Below are 22,136 nucleotides of genomic sequence, written 5' to 3'. Positions count from 1 at the left end.
GTAGGTGCTGCTTCTTAGCACGGTCGATGATACTTTCATCACTTTATTGATGATTGAGAGAGAACTCACGGGGCAGTAACTGGCCAGGTTGGATGCCTGCTCCTTTTTGTGAGCAGGACATACTGGACAATTTTTCACACCTCTGGGTAACATGCCAGTATTGTAACAGTTTGGTTAGGGGTACAAGTTCTGCAGCAGAAGTCTCCAGTACTATTGCCGGAATGTTGTTAGGGCCCATAGCCTTTGCAAGATCCAGTGCCTCCAACCATTTCTTGATATCACAGTGTGAATCAAATTTGGCTAAAGACTGATTATTGGGGATCACTGCAGGAGGCCAAGATGGATGAGCTACTCCTGGCTGTACACTGCTGCAAATACTCCAGCTTTATCTTTTGCACTGATGTGCTGGGGTCGCCCACCATTGAAGCTGGGAATATTTGTGGAGCCTCCTCCTCCAGTGAGTTGCTTCATTGTCCACCACCATTCACGACTGGATCTGGCAGGACTACAGAGCTACAATCCGATCTGTTGCTTTGGGATCACTTTGCTGTGTCCACCATTTGCTGCTTGTGTGGTTTGGTATGTAAGTAGTCCTATTTGCTCGTTTCACCAGGTTGACACCTAAGCTTTAGGTATGTCTGGTGTTGCTCCTGGGATCTCTCCTGCACTCTCCATTGAACCATTGGACTTTGGCCAAAGCTTTCTGAAAGTCCAATTAAACCATTTCCACTGGTTCCCCTCATCAACTCTACTAGTTACATTCTTCAAGAATTTCAGTAGATTTGTCAAGCATAATTTCCCTTTTGTTTATAAATGCTGACTGTGCCAGATTCTAGCACTGTTTTCTCAGTACTCGGTTATAAAATCCTTGGACTCTGATACCCTCACCACTACCAACATCAGACTTGGACTATAATTCCTTGTTTTCACTATTCTCCAATCTGCAGGAACTGTTCTGAAGTCCAAAGAATCTTAAATGACCACCAATGCATCCAGTATTTCTAGGGTCACTTCCTCAAATGCTCTGGATATAGATGATCAGGCCCTGGGGGTTTATCAGCCTTCAACCCTATCAATTTCTCCAACACCATTTCTCTACTAATACAGATTCACTTCAGTTCCTCCTTTTCACTAAACTATGCTGCTCATCATTTCAGGCACATTACCCATGTCGTCCTTTGTGAAAGCAGAAATGAAGTACAAATTTATTCAGCCATTTCTTTGCTCCCTATCATAAATTCCCCCATTTGCTTGTAAGAGACCCACATTAGCTTTCAGAAATTTCTTTCTCTTCACACACCCAGAAACATTTGGACTCAGTTATGTTACTCTTAGACTCTTTTTCCCTTCTTAATCAATTCCTTCGTCAGCCTTTGCTGCCTTCTAAACTGTTCACAATTTTCATGTTATTAGTTATTCTTGCCAATTTGTAAGCCTCCTTTTTCGCATCTAACACTATTTTTAACTTTTCTCATAAGCCACAGTTTGGCCATTGTTCTTTGCACTCTTACACCAGACTGGAGGAAACTATTTTTGTAGCTCATCCATTCGCCCTTTTAATATTTGCCATTGGAAAACCTTACTGAAAGGAATAATAGTGGATAGGCAAATCAGTCACACCCACAGACCTAGTTCACAAATAAAATATAACAGTATATGGCCAATCCAAAAACGACAAGCACCACTCAATATCATGAGGATCTCAAAATAAATTCTCCCAAAATATCTGAAGGTTAAATCAAACTTAATGAATCAGTACAAGTTCATGTTTTACCTCCAAGATCCACTAAATGTGGAGGGAGCCCTCAAAATAGAGAGGGAAACAAAGGCTGAAGTGTCAACAATTTGATTTGATGTACTTACTGTTGTCCCAAAGCAGAGAAACAAAATTAAGATTTACATAATCTAATTTAATTGTAACCAGGAGAAAATGGGGGTAACTGGAGGTGTTCGCGCTATGTTTAAGGCTCAGTTCCAAAAATGAATATAATGTGAAATCAACATACAATTACATCACAGATAATGGAAATTCCATTGCACAGCCAACAATTGTGCAACTTCCAATTTTGATCCAAACTACCATTTGGTGATATGCAAATATTTTGATTAGCAATACTTATACGAAAGGGTACAAGGAAAAGGAGGGAGGGGGAGCCAGTGAAAAGGATTTCAATAATCTTGGCTTACACAAATTAGAAAAAATAACTAATTTTATCCAATAAATGATCCCAGGATTGATCAAGGTGGTATTTAATGCATTAAGCTAATTTGAAATGCCAAAATACTTCAAATTTCAGCACCTGCAGACTGGTTTCACAAGTATACCAAAACCCAAGAAAATACAATATTAAGCACTGAAGTCTGGCAGAATTGCATGCCCCAAACAAAACTATCATTGGATATTTGAATCCATAGCAATGCTAAAACAGAAACCCTCCAAGTAAACACTTCAAGACTTGTCAAATCCTTTCAGGTGCTCCACAGATTATGCTCATATTTGCAGTAATTTGATATTTGCATTCACTACTTCATCTTTCTTGCACCATTCCTAAATCCATGAATGTGGATAATACTGAAGAATATATATACATACATATAATTTAACTTCAGATTCTCCTGAAATGCAATTACAGTTAACTCCCAATTTAATGTCCCAGAAACATTCTCATCTTTTAAACCCCTGTGGAGATGGTTTTTGGAGATTTAAACTGAATGGTTTAAATAGTTCCAGCTGCTCCGTACACCAGTTAGTACAAGATTATGCAATACTTCAACTTCTTTTTCTATTCCTAGAGACACAGCAAGTAAACAGAAGTAGAAGTCCAATGCACATCTATATATATCACAAGAGGTGTCATTTCTACGAATTCAAAAGACAATCAGGTGTGAATAAATTCACCTTGCTTGTGTGTCATTGCAAAATGTCAATAGCAAATGCACAACTGAATTGTGGAATAAAATGAACTTAGAAACCTTCGACTAAAATCCACTTATAGCACACATGATTTCCTGAATCAAAATAAATTACAAAAATCTTAAAAGTGAAGTGAAATCAAGCTGCAAATCCCAGAAAAGCATTAACAACAGATGATCATTTTCTTTTGTGCAATAGTTTAAAATTCTTATTTGATGATTTATTCTGCACATCATACCCTTCCCAAAAAAATGCATTAGCTCCATTTCTTTGCATGTCTCCCTTACACGAAGTGCACAGAATTCTTTTGCTCTTCTCTTTTCTCAGTCCCAGAGTGCAATCTCTTACCTTCACTCGTGTTCTGTCAAAGGCTTGCCCGTAGCCACAACACTCAAATTGCAGTTACACTGAGTTATCACAAATTCCACTCATATCACATTAAACTCACAGCTCAGTGTCAGTAACTCTGCTCAGAGGCTGTGAAATGTCCCTTTCTAATGAATTGCTGGCTCTCATATTGGTAACTCTTGTGAACTTCTCATTTCCTCAGCTCTAAGACAGCAATCAGCTTTAAGCCCAACTACTGCTACTAGCAACATTACCCATCCTGTTTTACAGAGCATGTGCAAAAAAAAAGAACAGCAGGTTGCAGAGACAGACAGTTACAGCTGGAAATTCAACACAGCTATATCTGACCACACCCTAAAAACATTAACCAAGGACAATGATAAAACAATTTAACACTTAGGTCACAGAATTAAAACCAATAGCTGTATTGTCTAAAATACAGCCATCATAAGCCCCTACACCCCAAACTAACACCTCTAAAAATACACAAAAAGCAGGAGCAACACTAGAGGTTTGATAAAAATAGCAATAATGACAAATAGATCAGCGACTTGATACATCTTGATACTAGTACACATGCAAAACACCTTTTATAAAGGAAATCACACATTCCCAGGAAGCAACCCTGATATCTGAAGAATACTTGTACATCATGTTATGCTTCGACATGAAGCAAGATTTCAACACCCCACGCACTTACTTTGAGGAACAGGATGTGTCACCGGACTTGACATGTTAGTTTTTTTCCTCCACAGATGCTGCCAGGCCTGTTGACATTCACCAGCAATTTGTTTGTTTCAATTTTCATACACTTTTCTACAGAACCACTAAGTATATCATGACTGCCCATCAAATAACTAAGCACAACAAGGCTCATCTCTCCATTTTATCTTTTTGCCCAAATTCCACAATTCTGACACTAACTGGCCTTCTAAAGCCAAACATGCAGTTCCACAAGATAACAAAAATCTGGATTTCCCTGAAAGTTTATTCCAAATGTGATGATTCAAACAATTCAACAAGTCCGTGCACCAACATAAAATCAACATTAGATTATCTTTGTTGAGTATCACAGTAATGAACCATATACCACTCAAGTGAAGTATATATCAGCACATTTCTTTTTAAAATCCATTTCTGAACTTGTTTGATAAACTGAACAATTACTTCACTGAACATTGGGTTTGAAACAGCTGTAAATCGCTGCACGTGAGGCACCTGTGGAACTTTGCTCTTCAACACTGCTGATGTCACTGTCTTCAGTATCTAAGGCATTGGTAAATAAGTTAACATGTCTACCCACCCCCAAAGTCACATTCGTGGAAATCCAATCTCCTTACCAGTTGTTCCAAAACAGCAATTCATCTTAGGTCTATCACTTTTGACAGATGATTGCACTCAACGTCTCATTGTAACAGAGACAAACAGCCAAATCAAATCTGCCTCTCTATCCTTGTGTTTGCAACACAGTAACATCAAAATATGCAAAGCCCCTCAAAATCAACCCCAATGGATTTTAACCAGACTTTTGAATATCCGGTACCAGACTTTGAGAATACTCAATACGAGACACCAGGTTTACAATTTGAGACAATATAATAACTTAACAACAATACAGGAGCTTGAGCAGAGCAAAATAAAACAATAAAGTAGTTAATTAATATTTATTAAAATCCTATCCTCTTTAATTCTAGTCCCCATTCTCACAAAAAGTTAAGATATAAATCAAAAGAGAAAAATAAATGAGACATAACCAGCCAGTTGATTTAAATTCCATAATCCCTGAGATCACTTGCATATAGGATTATCTCTTGTTTGGTTTCTGACCACACTAATGCATGCACATAACTTCCAGTAGGCTCCAATGAATATTCATTTAGCTTTTATAAACAAATTCTACTCTCCAAAACTTTCAATAGTTGCTACTTAGAAGACAAACAGGTAGAAACCTATAGCTTTTGTGGACAAAATCCTGACGCAAATACAGTTCAAAAACCAGGTAAACGCTGGCCTCTCTCTGCCAGACTGACTGCCTTCCCATGAGGTCTCAGTAAACATTCAAACATCTGCCATATGCTTCAGCATAAGGCCTCTCTGGAATCCAAGTGTCTATACAATAGTGTTTTTAAAATCAAGAAACAACCGGCAATTAATCTTCTGACCTGGCCTCAATAAAAAAAAATAGCTGACACAAGCTGCTGATCACAGTCCAAAGGTTGCCTTCAGCTCTCATCTCATAGTTCAAAGCTCCAATCCTAATAAAAAATTTCAAAAATCAGCAAAGCTTCCAACAATCTCCAAAAACTTTCTTCAATTCCTATGACCTCAATGCTTAAACCTCCCATTTTTTGCAGTATAATGGTTGAACCATTGTCTTAACTTCTTCACATCGTCTAATGGGGGCACTGACAAAACTAGTTCAGTTCAACATCTCTCTAGCATGTCTGAGAATTTCATTCTATTCCTTCATAAATATGCTCAGACAAAATCTACATAGTCTTTCCATTCGCCAAAACTGTTCTCCTTAAGAACGAGACAATCACTCCTCAATAAGTCAACCCACGTGCATGCTTATGCTAGTGATCTGGGGAACTTGTGCCATACCTATGGATTGTTAACAAATTATACACAATGGCAAACTGCCTTATTTTTCTCCAATCTCTTCTCTTGCCTGTACAACATATTTAACTTCTAACTTCATCAGGAACATTATGCATATTATTTCTCTGAGCTGCATTTGGTTTGCAATCAATGTTGCTTCCTCTCAGCTGTTAAGCATCTCAGTTCACTTTTGGATAAGATGTGAGCAACAGGAGCAAGAAACCAACAGGAGCAATTGTTCATTCACACCACATTTCTTCAGTTATTCTTCAGGGAGCTTGCAGGAGAAAGAAAAATTCAAAATTATTCTCCTGGATTTATTTGATCACCCCTTAATCCCCATAACAGAGTTGTCTTCCGCCACATTTTGAAACAGTCAGTCAACAATAGACAAAGCCGAAATCTCTCAGTGATTTTCAATAGTATTAAATTTGAATAGAAGCAAAGTGTTTATTCTAATGTTACCATCGTTAACCTTCACAGGACAAAGTGCAGTAGACTCAGATTTTCAACTCCTCTCCCATCCATAATCAAACATATAGATATCTCAGATGTGCAATTTTTTCTTATCCACACACAAGATAAAAAGGTTTGAACAAAGAATCACTTCTGAAACTCAGCCTATATCATGCCTTATGTTCACTATTTCATCAAGGGGAATACAGCAGACCTGTCAACTTCAGAAGCTATTAATGGCAATAACACACAGATCTAACATTTGGCAGTTTACCATTTATGGTAGCGTTGTGTCTCCTCACATCTAATGCTATGCCAATTATTTACAGACCCAAGAACAGATTCGTTCAGTGTTTGTTTAAAAACTCAGGAATGTTTCTGGATGAAGGATGGCCAGTGCTGTGAAACAGCACTATCCTGGCCATATTCACACCACTTACAGTTTAGACAACAAAACAGGTTAATTTATTAAAACAGCACTTCAAAGTCAGGATAACTGATATCCAGCTTTTTAATGCAATCTTATTCTTAACTCATAACGTGCACGTTTCTCGTTAACATTTTTGCTTTGACATGCACATTTATACACAAACAGGTCTCGACTACAGTCCAATCACTGCGATTGCTAATGATTCTTCAAGAAATTAATTTGCATTGCAAACTTAGCTGAGAACCTGCTGGGTAGGAAGGGGTTGTGCAAGGAGTTGCCTTAATTTGTATATACACAGGTGTTACATGGGTACTGGCATGTTGAAAATCTAGTCACCTGCCAGCAGCACTGTCACAGCGTCCCTTGATGAATACTGGGTGGTAAAAGGAAATTCACCCAGGTTTTCAATTGTCACTTCCAACTCTAACACATAGGAATCTGGGGGCAACCACATGAAGAAACATAATTTAAGAGACTGCTGCAAGAAACCAAATCTTTGGTCGAAGTCAAAATATTCAGAAGGAGGGAAGCCAAAAGTAGAGTGGGAAGCGAGGCAGGGATAATGGAACACTAACCTATATAGGAGGACAGCTGGATGGATACAAGGAGATAGAAATCATATTTCAACAAGTACAAAGTGCTGGTTAAAATACATTTTGAGAATTGCAAGCAAGTATGGCTACAATTGTATTTGTACATAGATTCCAGATTAGATAAGCAGTATACCTTTAAGACAGATAGATGGTATCATGACATGGGATGAAAATCCAGTATGAAAATATACCCATATAATCTTCAGTAGCAGTCCTAATAGCAACTGCAAGTAGGCTATTATCTTTGCTCCATGTCATCAGTAAACACAGAAGCCAGACTGTGTCCAAGTTGGAGATTTTAAAATCGCATAAATAGTCAGCCTTGCAAATAAACTTCAAGATATGCAGCTAAACCAGAACCCAGTCTTGATGATGTATGTTACAAGAATTAACATATAAAGTACAATCAGATCATAGCAGACTGACAGGAGTGTTTTACCCATAAATTAAATCAAATCATGTACTACATCTTAGGAAAGATGCGGAGTCAAAGTGTGGCTCTGGAAAAGCACAGCAGGTCAGGCAGCATCCGAGGAGCAGGAGAGTCGACGTTTTGGGCATAAGCCTTTCATCAGGAATGTACTTACTGGATTGAGGGAGTGAAACCCATTAGATTCATCAGAATTACACCTGTACTCTAATGGTTACATTACAAGGGGAGATTATACAATACAAGACTGTGTTCCCTGGGATTTACATGATTAAGAGGTTACTTGACCAAAGTTCAAAATTACAGGCATGATGATTCCCAGTTGATGTTATTAGTGCATCTCACAAAATTAAAGATTTCGAAACAAGGATAACATCCAATCCAGTTAATCACAGATGCACTCTTTTACAGGACTTGTTCCAGAGAGAATTTCCTTACTTTACATCTCGAGGGATTGACTTTACTGTGGCTCAATTCCCTATCTTGAGTCTCACAGCCTCTTTCTGGAGCCTTCATAGGACAGAGTTAAGAGTTTCTTAGCTTCAAATAACACTTTCAACATTAATTGAGAACCAGAGTGCCATAGCAAAAAACACAAAACACCTCAAATTTACATCCCTGAAGCACCTAAACCGACTGAATCAAACCATCTAATACACAAGGTAGTGGAATTGAAAACCTTTGAACATCCAATAGACAGGGAAATCACTATTCACACCTGCATATAAAAAAGCTGTGGGGATATGAAGCTCCCTGGGGATTCCACTAAACTGTAGCAAGCATAATGCTGGTTTCGTTTCAATTACTCCTGGCACAAGCAAAAACTGGAGAGTTTTCAAAATTAATTTGAAGAAACAAAGGGTGCACAGTTTCAAAGAACAACATTTATTTTTGAAACTAAGCACAACTACTTTGTGTTATTGAAATCTGTGTGCCCCCTTAACACAGACATCACAATAAGAGGTTGCAACACTGTAGGGTATGCATGCCTTCAGTGATACGTCAAACCAAGATCCTGACCTCAACAGGCAGATGCTAAGAATTCCATCGCATGGAGTGTCCAACACCTCCCTTAACCAGCACCACAAACTTGAACAGACTACCCACCTTCCATTCTCTGTAGGGCTTTGTTATGCATAAAATAGGTGCTAAATTTCCTCACAGGATGTTCATAACACTTCTAAATTAATTGTATTTGTAAGAATTGTGACAATGCTATGGCCTTAGTCTTCATTTCTTATTTTCATCAAGATTTTGCAAATGAACACGGATGTTGAAACTGAGCAGAGTTAAAATTAACTGCCAAATTGTTGAAGTGTAAATTCAAATGATCAAACTTAGCAAGTAATCCTTGTGCATTTTGAATCTTTTGTTTTAATTTCAAAGTAGGCTAAAACAGTGAAAGATGTACAAGAACAGTTAAATAATGGCACTTTTGCACTTTTGTCCAAATATGCAGTTTTAAGCAGTCAAATATTTCCAAGGTGGTTATAAACTGTAATTAATTCAAATGTTCAATGACTAAGAAAGTCAAATTTAAAATCAAATGATCATTCAACTGTGCAATATTCCTCCATTAACAAATATAGCCACGCATGATTGTTCGATTGCCATTATACAAAGCACACACTATTGCAATTCTTCACAGATACAGCAGTTGTTCATTTACACAGGTGGCTCAATTCGACAGCAGTGAATGCTAGACAAAAGCCAAAATTCCAATAAGAGAACAGGTGCTTGACAAAACATAAGTTTGGTTTCGAAAAGTATTCCAAAAAGTCTTTTTAATACCTGATTATATTTAGACAGTACAGTTAGAGAGCTCAAATCAAAATAGTTATGCAGACAGACTTAATATTGTTCACAAATCCATGCAGTTAAATTGCCTGTGACTGTCGATTCATTTAAATTGAGCTCAAGTCAATCACTTTATACAGTACGTGACAACAAATAATGAAGTATTAAATATGAAGCCAAGAACTAGCAAGCTCTGCATTTTGACAAGGTCAAAGAAATAGAAATATTGTCCTTCCAAATGAAAATTAAAATCATTACAAAAGGTTAGGACTCCAAAGCCATTTGAAGCAGTACCGAGCCATGCAAATCTAAACGTTTCACATTACTGAACTCATCAGAACCAGAGTTGTGCAAGGAGGATAGCCATGCAGCGATCAGGAGTCTGGCAGTTTAACAGAAGCTACGACAGGGAAATGTATCTTTTTCAGTTAACAAGTGGATTCAGCATACTTGTGACCTCCCTTTTCCCCACACAACATGTAAATCAAAAAATTAAAATTTGAAAGCAGTTGTGAGCTACTACATAAGGGAATGAAATACTCGAGACTGCAAACAGCCAACATAAGAATCCAATGCTTTCAACATCCACGTCGTCCCTACTTTAAAAGCAAGGGTCATTGGCTAATAATCAGGAACAAAACCTCTGGGGGACTCTCCACTAGGCCTTGAGGCAAAACAAAATTACACAATCACTGCACCACTTTTCTTCCAAAGAAGAGTTGGGTGGCACAGTGGCTAGCACTGCTGCCTCACAGCGCCAGGGAGCCAGGTTCAATTCCCGCCTCGGGCAACTGTGTGTGGAGTTTGCACATTCTCCCTGTGCCTGCGTGGGTTTCCTCTGGGTACTCTGGTTTCCTCTCTCAGTCCAAAAGGTGTGTAGGTTAGGTGAATTGGCCATGCTAAATTGCCCGTAGTGTTAGGTGGATTAGTCAGGGGTAAATGAAGAGGAATGGGTCTGGATGGGTTGCTCTTCGGAGGGTCGTTGCGGACTTGTTGGGCCAAAGGGCCTGTTTCCACGCTGTAGGGAATCTAATATAATTCAAATAAGTATGAATGAGCAGACACTAAACTATCACCTCCACATCCATTCAGCTTACTGGCAGAACTTGTGTGTACACACACACACACACACACGCCAATGGCAGAATATTGCTTGGTTTCTTATGGCAAGGTGCTCATGTTAGACTGCAAGTAGACATGCTGCCAACAGCTCACCTACATGATACATTTGCAAGACTTAACAAGAGTCAAAAGACCACAAAGAAACAGGCTATAAGATTACAGATTTGTACAATTCTACAATCTCCACCACTCACTGCACAAAATATTTCCAAACATCAGCTGAAACATTAAGTCTCCAGGTTTATTTATTTACTTGTAGCAGGTTAGAGTCACATTTATTGCCCATCCCTAGCTGCCCTTGAGGTGGCAGCGGTGGTGAGCTGTCTTTTTGAACTGCTGTCATCCAGAGGCTCAAAGTCGAGCCACAATACTGTTAGGCTGGGACTTGTTCCAGTTTTCACAAAAACATTAACAATGCCATGCCTGACAAGGTCCAAAAATTATACTTAGTCGCTGTGGGTGTAGCATTCCTTATGCTGATAATGTCCAACTGTTCAATACAATTACAAAGGAAGCAGAGGTGGAAGCAATACCAACGCGGACATTAACCTTGAACAGCATAGAATAATGCAACTGTTTAATTTTGAAGTTTAGCTACTTACGTTACACACTAGATTTTTAACTTTCCTGAGAATATGTTAACTGATTGTATACAATTGAATATAAAGTAGCTTGATTCAAACAAAACAAATGAAACATTCCGCTATCACGAATCAGGAATTCAGCTCATGACACCATGCAACTAAAATCATAAAAATGAACAGATATTGCACAAGAGGAAGCACATCTTGTTTAACATTATTAGATCTGCCTGAATATGTTTAACAGGAAGCCAGGAGACTAATTTTCACGAGTTGATTGGATAACATGCACTCCTCAGGACTGAATGCAACTTAAAATAAATCTTCTCATTTTTCCACAAAAACAGAATCAGGGTCACAATCTCCCGAGCAGCATTGCATAATTGCACAAATATATATGACATGGAATTGTGTAGATTGCTGGTGGAAAGCAAATGTTTCTAATGACAGATTAAAAATAAATCACAAGGACAGTGCGCATCAGCATTTTGCCACACTTTTTAAAAATTGTGTAGTTCCATCAAATTGCATAATGGAAGCTTATCAAAAAAAGTGTACTTTCAGTTTTGACCATCCACATCCCATACTAACTAATGCATCCGGTCAAAACTTCAAGTAAATATAAACTGTACTAATTACAATAGCAAAGAAAATTCACGATTTACTGACAGCTTTCAGAAGAGGCCAGAGATATTTCTATGAAACATATTTGATTGCTGAAAACACCCATCTGGTTTACTCATGCCCTTTAGAGAAGGAAACTACCACACTTACCTGGAAAGGCCTACATGTGACTCCAGACCCACAGCAATGAGGTTGACTCTTAACTGCCTTCTGGGTAATTAAATGTTGCTTAGCCAGTGACATCCTTATCCTGTGAATGAATAAAAAAACTCAACTTGCCTATTTGGCCTGTGACTCCAAATTAATTAAACTACAAAGACAGATCAAGTCTTTGTTGTTCTTTCAACTCATGTAATTAATGGTGGTCTAAAATCATTCATGCTAATTTTACTCCCCAGTATCATAATCCCCTCTGCAAATTACTAAAAAGCAGCTTAAAATTAGCAATTATATCAACTCAAACTCTTCCATGTTCCCAAATTTAGCCTAATTTCTTTCAAGACCACGTTTATCAGTTGATGTGAATACTCCATGCATCATCTGCTTGATAAACAGCTTAGATAATTATCTGCCTTTTTTTCAAGTGCAGGATGGTTTACAGTGATCTAAAAGAAAGCCCAAACTGAGCACTATTGTTCTTGTGCTGATTAATGAAATCTGTGTCAAGGTTACTTGCTGCAGTTTGTAATCTCTCTTTCAGATCATAACAAGTACAAGTAAAGGACGAAAAAAAACGTGTTTATGAAAAACAACACTGATCCTATAAAAAAGGAAAAACTTGTCAAAAAATTCTTTATAGTGGGGAAAAAAGTAACCTACAGAATGAAGCAAATTAAAGATTCCTGTACTTGAAAAAAAACTTGCCTCATTATAGCAAATACTATTTTTAAAACTCTTCAAACTGGCATGGTTTACTTATGTCATGTTTTTGGCAAGACAAAATCACAAATATTTATCCTTGTTTTGCAGCAGTTCAGCACTAAAAGTAAAATACTACTTCTGTGCTTCTGAGGCCAATACAAGTCAGGTCTCAAGACTTGATTTTGTAGACTTTTTTTGCAGTTGGCCAACTTGGTGGTTCACACAAATGTGTTCACAACAGAACTTATTTTTTTCAAATGAACAAACAAGGTTACAGTTACAAAGATCTTAATATTAACCAATTTCAAGCTGCCCATTACAGAGACTCTATCCCAGAAAACTATCACTCTCATCTCAACTTTTTAAATCTCCACTTAATTTATGGCTTTCCAGCTTATTTTACTTTTGACAATGGAAGCCATTTAAAAAAAAAATCCTCTCAGTCTGCTGGGATGAACTTCTCAAAACACTGATGGAGTAACCTTACTCGGTTCCAGCAACCTGAAAACTTGGACACAAGTTCTTCCAGCTTGGAATCTCCACATAGTGGAAACAATTTCTATTCAGGTGAATGATTCCTTTCAACTGACATGATTCCCCTCCTGGGAGAAACTATTCTACTTTCTGAACTGAACTTGGGCTCTTCTGAAAAATCTGAATTTCTGTTCTGAAACCAAAGCTAAACTAATTGCCTTAATGTGGTCACTTTGCCCATCATAAATCCAATAGTATAAAAGCAGTCATATGTTTCTTGGAATTGACGTATTTAGGTCATTGCTCTGGATTGATTTTCTGATCTTTAAAAATACAACAGCACAGAACTCATCCACAATTATCCAGATTTGGAGATGCCGTTGTTGGACTGGGGTGTACAAAGTTAAAAATCACAACACCAGGTTATAGTTCAACAGGTTTAATTGGAAGCACACTAGCTTTCAGAGCGACGCTCCTTCATCACCTGAAGGAGCGTTGCTCCGAAAGCTAGTATGCTTCCAATTAAACCTGTTGGACTATAACCTGGTGTTGCGTGATTTTTCACAATTATCCAGCTCCACTTTGAAATCAAAATGCAAAAATGTAATATATATTACATGTTTCATCTCAATTTTTCTAAGAGATAGACATAATCAGACATCAGATGAATTTAAATGCTAACATTCTTCCCTCAGGACTTGAAGTACAAAATTATGAAGTTGCCCAGCAGACACCTTCACAGATCAAACTATTAGACAAGTTAACAAATCAAGCATTTGCAAAGAAATTTCATTGCTTCTTGCAACAGTAACAGATAAAGCAACCTCAAAATCCCTCTGACTTCAAGAACTCAGTGCAACAGGAAACCATGCAAGTGTTATGTAATATTGAAGACTCAGGTTAAACTAAATGAAGCCTGGGAAAAACGACGCTGTATTTGAATTGTAAACTTCAAGCTGAATGTTCCAACAAAAGGTTAAGATGTATTATGCTCTTGTCATATTTCATGCCTTTAATAGAGTGATATGTACTTTTTGTGAGATGTGGGAGTTTCATGAGAGTTTAAGGGTTACTGCGGATTATATCTGCAATAAATGCTGTTGGCTGCGAATCTTATTGGATTGAATGGATTGGTTGGAGAGACAGTTGGAAGCAATGAGGAATTTGCAACAGCAACACTGTGTGATGCATGGCAGTTATAGGAAAGAGGAGGGGGGAGGGAAGTCTCAGATAAAGTCACATAGATGGGTTAACTCCAGGAAAGGTGAGAGAGGTAGGCACCGAGGGCAGGAGTCTTTTGTGGATATACCCATTTCAAACAGGTATGCTGTTTTGGAAAAGGTAGGTGGTGATGGATTCTCAGGGGAACGTAGCACGAACAGCCAAGTTTCTGGTATTGAGGCTGGCTCTAATGCAACAAGGGGTACGTCAGCTTCCAAGAGATCAATTGTGTTAAGGGATTCTGTAGTCAGAGGTACAGACAGACCAGTCAGCACAGAAAAAGCAGAATGGTGTGTGGTTTCTTTGGTGCCAGCATCAAAGATGTTTCAGAGAGGGTGCAGAATGTTCTCACGGGGGAGAGGGGACAGCAAGAAGTCATTGTACACATTGGAACCAACGACATAGGAAGGAAAAAGGTTGAGATTCTGAAGGAAGATTACAGGGGGCTAGGCAGAAATTTAAAAAGGACGTCCTCAAGGAGTAGTAATATCTGAATTACTCCCGATGCTATGAGCTAGTGAGGGTAGGATTAGTAACGCATGGCTAAGGAGCGAGTGTATGGGAGAAGGATTCACATTTTTGGATCATTGGAATCTCTTTTGGGATAGAAGTGACTGGTACAAGAAGGATGGATTGTACTTAAATTGTAAGGGGACAAATATACTGGCAGGGAGATTTGCTAGAGCTGCTCGGGAAGATTCAAACTAGTAAGGTAGGGGGGTGAGACCCAGAGAGATGGTGAGGAAAGAGATCAATGAGACTGGTACAGTTGAGAACAGAAGGCAGTCCAACAGTCAGAGCAGGCAGGGACAAGGTAGGACTACTAAACTCAACTGCAGTTATTTCAATGCAAGGTGCAGAACAGGAAAGGCAGATGAACTCAGGGGATGGTTATTAACATGGGACTGGGATATCATAGCAATTACGGAAACATGGCTCAGGGATGGACAGGACTGGCAGCTGAATGTTCCAGGATACAAATGCTACAGGAAGGATAGAAAGGGAGGCAAGAGAGAAGGGGGTTGGCATTTTTGATAGGGGATAGCATTACAGCTGTGCTGAGGGAGGATATTCTCGGAAATACATCGAAGGAAGTTATTTGGGTGGAACTGAGAAATAAGAAAGGGATGATCACCTTATTGGGATTGTATTACAAACCCCCCAATAGTCAGAGGGAAATTGAGAAACAAACTTGTAAGGAGATCTCAGCTATCTCTAAGAATAATATGGTGGTTACGGTAGGGGGTTTTAAACTTTCCAAACATCGACTGGGACCGCCATAGTGTTAAGGGTTTAGATGGAGAGGAATTTGTTAAGTGTGTACAAGACAATTTTCTGATTCATTATGTGGATGTACCTACGAGAGAAGGTGCAAAACTTTACCTACTCTTGGGAAATAAGGCAGGGCAGGTGACTGAGGTGTCAGTGGGGGAGCACTTTGCGACCAGCGACCATAGTTCTATTAGAATTAAAATAATGATGGAAAAGGATAGACCAGATCTAAAAGTTGAAGTTCTAAATTGGAGAAAGGCCAATTTTGATGGTGTTAGGCAAGAACTTGTGAAGGCTGACTGGGGGCAGATGTTTGCAGGTAAATGGACGGCTGGAAAATGGGAAGCCTTCAGAAATGAGATAACAAGAATCCAGAGAAGTATATTCCTGTTCAGGTGAAAGGAAAGGCTGGTAAGTATAAGGATGACTAAGGAAATTGAGGGTTTGGTTAAGAAAAGGAAGCAAGCATATGACAGGTATAGACAGGATAGATCGAGTGAATCCTTAGAACAGTATAAAGGAAGTAGGATTATACTTAAGAGGGAAATCAGGAGGGCAAAAAGGGGACATAATTATATTTGCCAAAGTATCTCAAGGAGAATCCAAACAGTTTTTACAAATACATGAAGGAAACAAGGGGAACTAGGGAGAGAATAGGACCCCTCAAAGATCAGCAAGGTGGCCTTTGTGTGGAGCTGCAGAAAATGAGGAGATACTAAATGAGTATTTTGCATTATTATTTACGGTGGAAAAGGATATGGAAGACATAGACTGTCAGGAAATAGATGGTGACATCTTGCAAAATGTCCAGATTACCAAGAAGGAAGTGATGGATGTTTTGAAACAGGTAAAGGTGGATAAATCCCCAGGACTTGATCAGGTACCCCAGAACTCTGTGGGAAGCTAGAGAAGTGATTGCTGGGCCTCTTGATGAGATATTTGTATCAGCGATAGTCATAGGTGAGGTGCCAGAAGACTGGAGGTTGGCTAATGTGGTGCCACTGTTCAAAAAAAGAGTGGTAAGGACAAGCCAGGGAACTATAAACCAGTGACCCTGATGTCGGTGATGGGCAAGTTGTTGGAGGATGCACATGTATTTGGAAAGGCAAGAACTGATTTGGGATAGTCAACATGGCTTTGTGCATGGGAAATCATGACTCACTGACACTTGATTGAGTTTTTTCAGCAAGGAACAAAGAGGATAGAGGAGAGAAGAGCGGTAGATGTGATCTATGTGGACTTCAGTAAGACGTTCGACAAAGTTCCCCATGGGAGACTCATTAGCAAGGTTAGCTCTCACGGAATACAGGGAGAACTTGCCATTTGGATACAGAACTGGCTCAAAGGCAGAAGACAGAGGGTGGTGGTGGAGGGTTGTTTTTCAGACTGGAGGCCTGTGACCAATAGAGTGCCACAAGGATCGGATCTGGGCCCTCTACTTTTTGTCATTTACATAAATGATTTGGATGTGAGCAGAAGAGGTACAGTTAGTAAGTTTGCAAATGACACCAAAATTGGAGGTGTAGTAGACAACGAAGAGGGTTACCTCATATTACAACAGGATCTTGACCAGATGGGCCAATGGGCTGAGAAGTGGCAGATGGAGTTTAATTCAGATAAATGCGAGGTGCTGCATTTTGGGAAAGCAAATCTTAGCAGGACTTATACACTTAATGGTAAGGTCCTAGGGAGCGTTGCTGAACAAAGAGACCTTGGAGTGCAGGTTCAAAGCTCCTTGAAAGTGGAGTGGCAGGTAGATAGGAGTGTGAAGGAGGCGTTTGGTATGCTTTCATTTATTGGTCAGAGTATTAAGTACAGGAGTTGGGAGATCATGTTGCAGCTGTACAGGACATTGGTAGGCCACTGATGGAATATTGCATGCAATTCTGGTCTCCTTCCTATTGGAAAGATGTTGTGAAACTTGAAAGGGTTCAGAAAAGATTTACAAGGACGTTGCCAGGGTTGGAGGATTTGAGCTATAGGGTGAGGCTGAATAGGCTGGGGCTGTTTTCCTTGGAGCGTTGGAGGCTGAAGAGTGACCTTATAGAGGTTTACAAAGGAATGAGGGGCATGGATAGGGTAAATAGACAAAGTCTTTTCCCTGGGATCAGGGAGTCCAGAACTCAAGGGCATAAGTTTTGGTTGAGAAGGGAAAGATATAAAAGAGACCTAAGGGGCAATTTTTTCACGCAGAGGGTGGTACATGAATGGAGTGAGCTGCCAGAGGAAGTGGTGGAGGCTGGTTCAACTGCAACATTTAAGAGGCATTTGGATGGGTATATGAAGAGAAAGGGTTTGGAGGGATATGGGTCGGGTGCTGGCAGGGAGGACTAGATTCGGTTAAGATATTTGGTTGGACCAAAGGGTCTGCTTCCATGCTGTACATCTCTATGACTATGAATCTATAACTATTTTGGCTAAAAAGGTAACCAACAGTGATTTGTTCCAGACTAAAAAACATCTTAAATGGTCAGTTCTGTTTGCTAACATGGCCAAATATGATACTTTATTATATGCCTTAAAAAAAAAAAAAAGAGGGCTAGAAGAGCACAACTACATTAGGTGACAGGTTATCTTCAACATGCAAGCAGCCTTTGACAAAGTATGACATCAAGGAGCCCTAGCAAAACTGGAATCAAGAAGAATTTGAAGAAAAATTCCATTGCTGGCATTATATTGAGCAAAAAGGATGATGGTCATGGTTCTTGGAGATCAATCACCTCAGCTCCAAGACACCAGTTCCATTCATGGCAACAAGTGCCATTAAATGATCATCTCCAGCAAGATGGAATATAACAACTGCCCTTTGACATTCAGTGCATTACCATTGTTAAATCCCTTTCATTAGCATGCAGGTCACCATTGACCAGAAAATGAACTGGACAAACCATATAAATACTGTGGCGACATGAGTAGGTCTGAGATTGGTAATTCTGAATGAAGTACTCTGAATGAAGTCCTCCCAACTCCTAAGCGCCCATCTACAAGATGTAAGTGGAATGTGATGGAATGCTTCCCACTTGCCTGGATGATTGCAGCTCCAATAATACTCAAGTTTGACACCATCCAGGAAAAAGCAGTTTGCTTGATTGACATGACATCAAACATTTGTTTCTTCCATCATTCACTAACAGTGGGTACAATTTAAAGTACGTACTATAACTTAACCAAAGGTTCTCCAACAGCACCTTCTCAACCTCCAACCACTTTGTCCAACCCAGTCCAACATCAGCACCTCCACATCAATTCTAACAAGTCAGTGAAGCACATATCTCTCGTCTTACTAAGAAAAAGCCTTTTTTTAAAAAAATCCTTTTCACATATACATTTAAAACTGTTCCACTCTGTTTCAAGAACATATATTTTTCAGCCTAATTATCTAAATTTCAGAACCCAGCATGTGCTTCACTGAAATCAACAGAATTTGAACAGAATACATTTCTAGCATTCACTGGTACATAGATGTGGTCAATCCAACTGAAGATTCTCTACAACACTATTACACTTGGGGTACAATTAAGACATTCACCAAAGGCCAAGCATTTTGCATAGAATCAAAAAGGGGTCACTTTTTCAGGTACCAATGCACCAACCGAAAAAACTTCAAGTATTACATCATCTAGTGTCACAAATTTAAATCCAAGTTGGACAGAAAAGTGACAGCACAGTGCTGAATCCTGCTGCTCCTCTACATCTAATTATACAACTGTAAAAAATAAAAGTATCAGTAGTAAGCTTATTTAATGCAGCCCTTGGTTTTATGATCTTCAATTACAATCCAGGGCTACAATAATTCCATACAAAAAAAATACAAGATGCTTTATCCAAATCAATACACAAATCCTCAAACAGCATGACTTCATTCAAGATTGGAATATAGTGGTGAGAAAATCAACTCAATGGAAAGAAATCCCGAAGCCACTTTTTACTTCAAGAAACCACCTTTAATTTTAGGATAAACTATGAAAACAGCTAAGTATTAACTACAAAATCTGCTTTCCTGACAAAAACATCAGGTGGTTAAAACATGGACAGTTGAGTCAAAATTCTCTTTTCACCAAGGGCGCACCATTTTACTGCTCAGAATGGTTTTCATGCACACAGCCCAATTCACCTCAACCCACCCTCAAATCATCTATTCCACCACTGCGAAATTGTCAGCTAGTTACTCTCCACCCAGTACTGGATAAGCAGAAATCCTCCAATTAAAATATTGAGAAGGTCAAAATGCCATTCTTAGCTACCAACTCTAAAGCCAGTGTAAAAATTGAAAACAAAAACAGGCAACCTATTGAGTCAGAAAGGTTAGCCATGGGCAGAGTGAATGGCAGAACAGGCTCAAAGGGTCAAATGGCATACTCCTGCTCCTATTTTCTGTTTCTATATTTGCATTCTGTGATGTTGTGTTTGATGCAGAGATAGGTTTTCAACCTTATGTTCATAAGGCCACTAGGATCACCTATTTCTAATTCTCTAACACCAACCATCATATGTATCTCATCTTAGGTGCTGCCAAAATGTTTATGCCTTCAAAATCTCAGAACTCTACTATTTCAATAATCTCTCGTAACTAGTGTCCTACATACCACTTCCCACAAACTTGAAACATGCAAACCTGTCTTAGCTTGCACAAAGCCTTGATACCGGATATTGATGCTGGCTGATCTATGCTGGCTCCTGATAGAGCAACAACTTCATTTTAAAGTTTACATCTTTATTTTCAAATCTCTCCATGGCTTTAACACTGCCCCCTCTAATGTATTTCAGTTAAATAATCTTCTGGTATTTGCGCTCCTTAAATTCACACTTCCTGTGCATGCGATCTTAATTGATCCACTACTGGTGGCTATTTTCAGTCACCTGGATTACTGACCCTCTACTTTGTTATCCCCTTTGAAATAACTCAGGCAGCATAGTGGTTAGCTCTGCTGCGTCACAACCCCCAGGGTTCGATTCCAGCCTCAGGCGACTGTGTGGAGTTTGCACATTCTCCCAGAGCCTGTGAGAGTTTCCTCCCACAGTCCAAAGATGTGTAGGTCAGGTGAACTGGCCATGCTAAATTGCCCATGATGTAAGTTGCAGAGGGAAATGGGTCTGGGTGGGTGACTCTTCGGAGGGTCCGTGTGGACTGGTTGGGCAGAAAGGCCTGTTTCCACACTGTGGGGAATCGAATCTAAAAAACTTGTCTTGTTCAAGCATTTGGTCAGCATACCTAATACCTTTTGTGGTTCATACTTGACAGTATCCTTTAAAGCTGCTTGGGATGATTCATCAAGTTGAAGATCCTCAGCAGATTTTCAGCGACATAACAGTCTCAGCTTTATAACATGCAACTGAGTATAATGTTATAATAATGACACTGGTGCTCAAAAAAAAATTGTGAACTGTTTTAACACAATGACACATCGAAAGGCATTTCACAGGAGCATAAGATGAATTAACACAGGAAATATCTCTATATAACAGGTAGCCTGAATCTTTTCACTAAACATGTTTATTTTTTGCTTAATACGGAAAATAATTGAAATTAATGGAGCAGACATTACACTTAAAACATCAGTCTTTAAAAGATAAAGAGTTATGAGAATTAAATTCAAATACACAAGAAATAAAGTCAGAAATAGTTCAAAAGAATTTTGCATTTGCACTGCAAAATATAAGCACCCAGTTTGTGCAATGAAACTATCTTTCTTCAACAGGCAAAGTTGCTTTGACTACATCATAGGTGAAAATAATTTTACATATAAGCCAGACATAAACCAAGACTAAAGAATTAGTCATGTCACTAACAACTTCAAAACATGTTTACTTTATTTTCTTCACTCAACTGATGTGGATTCATTATGTAGACAAACAAAATATTACATTTATTTTTCTCCAACTTCACTGTTAAATTGCATACCAGACTGAATTTTATTACCAGACTGATTTCTGGGATGCCAGATTTGTTGAGAGAGGGGAGATTGGGTTGACTAGGATGATGTTCACTGGACTTAGAACAATGACTGGGAATCTCTGAAAATTAAAATACTAACAAAGGCTGGACTGACTAGTTGCAGGGATAATGTCTCCCCTGGCAATGAATCCAAAACAAGAGGTCAGTCTCAGGATTCATGGCAGACCATTTCAAAGGGAAATAAGAGATTTCTTCACTGGAGGCTGGTAAACTTATGGAATTTTCTTCCACAAAAGGCTGGTGAAGCCAAGTTGCTGATTTTTAAGAAATAGATTTCTGGAGGCAAAGGGTGCCAAAGGTTACCAGGAGAAAGCAGGAGAATGATATCGACAGAAATTACCACGAACCTACTGAATACCAGAGTAAACTCAATACATCAGATAGTTAACTCCTACTTAAATTCTACACCATCTACAATAGGTAATAAATTCAGAGGGATCACAGCATAGAAAACCC

General features: G+C 38.9%; 1 protein-coding gene across 11 annotated transcripts in view; it reads right to left on the bottom strand.

The window, feature by feature from the left end:
• arvcfb (ARVCF delta catenin family member b) overlaps nt 1-22,136 on the bottom strand; it is a 303,746-nt gene that overhangs the window by 155,986 nt on the left and 125,624 nt on the right. The window contains exon 4 of one of the 11 annotated variants that reach the window (XM_072587762.1): nt 12,047-12,146. The exons of 8 other annotated variants lie outside the window; for them this stretch is intronic. In XM_072587762.1, coding sequence (XP_072443863.1) covers nt 12,047-12,139 — 93 coding nt within the window. In that variant the 5' untranslated portion in view covers nt 12,140-12,146. Of the gene's footprint in view, nt 1-3,262; nt 3,501-6,328; nt 6,353-12,046; nt 12,147-22,136 lie in introns of those variants that run through there. 2 more of the 11 variants (XM_072587764.1, XM_072587766.1) reach the window with 2 other exon arrangements.

This window comes from Chiloscyllium punctatum, chromosome 17, assembly GCF_047496795.1.
Source record: "Chiloscyllium punctatum isolate Juve2018m chromosome 17, sChiPun1.3, whole genome shotgun sequence".
NCBI lineage: Eukaryota > Metazoa > Chordata > Chondrichthyes > Orectolobiformes > Hemiscylliidae > Chiloscyllium > Chiloscyllium punctatum.
Note: the sequence above shows the minus strand (reverse complement) of the source record. Positions and strands in the feature narration are given on the sequence as shown.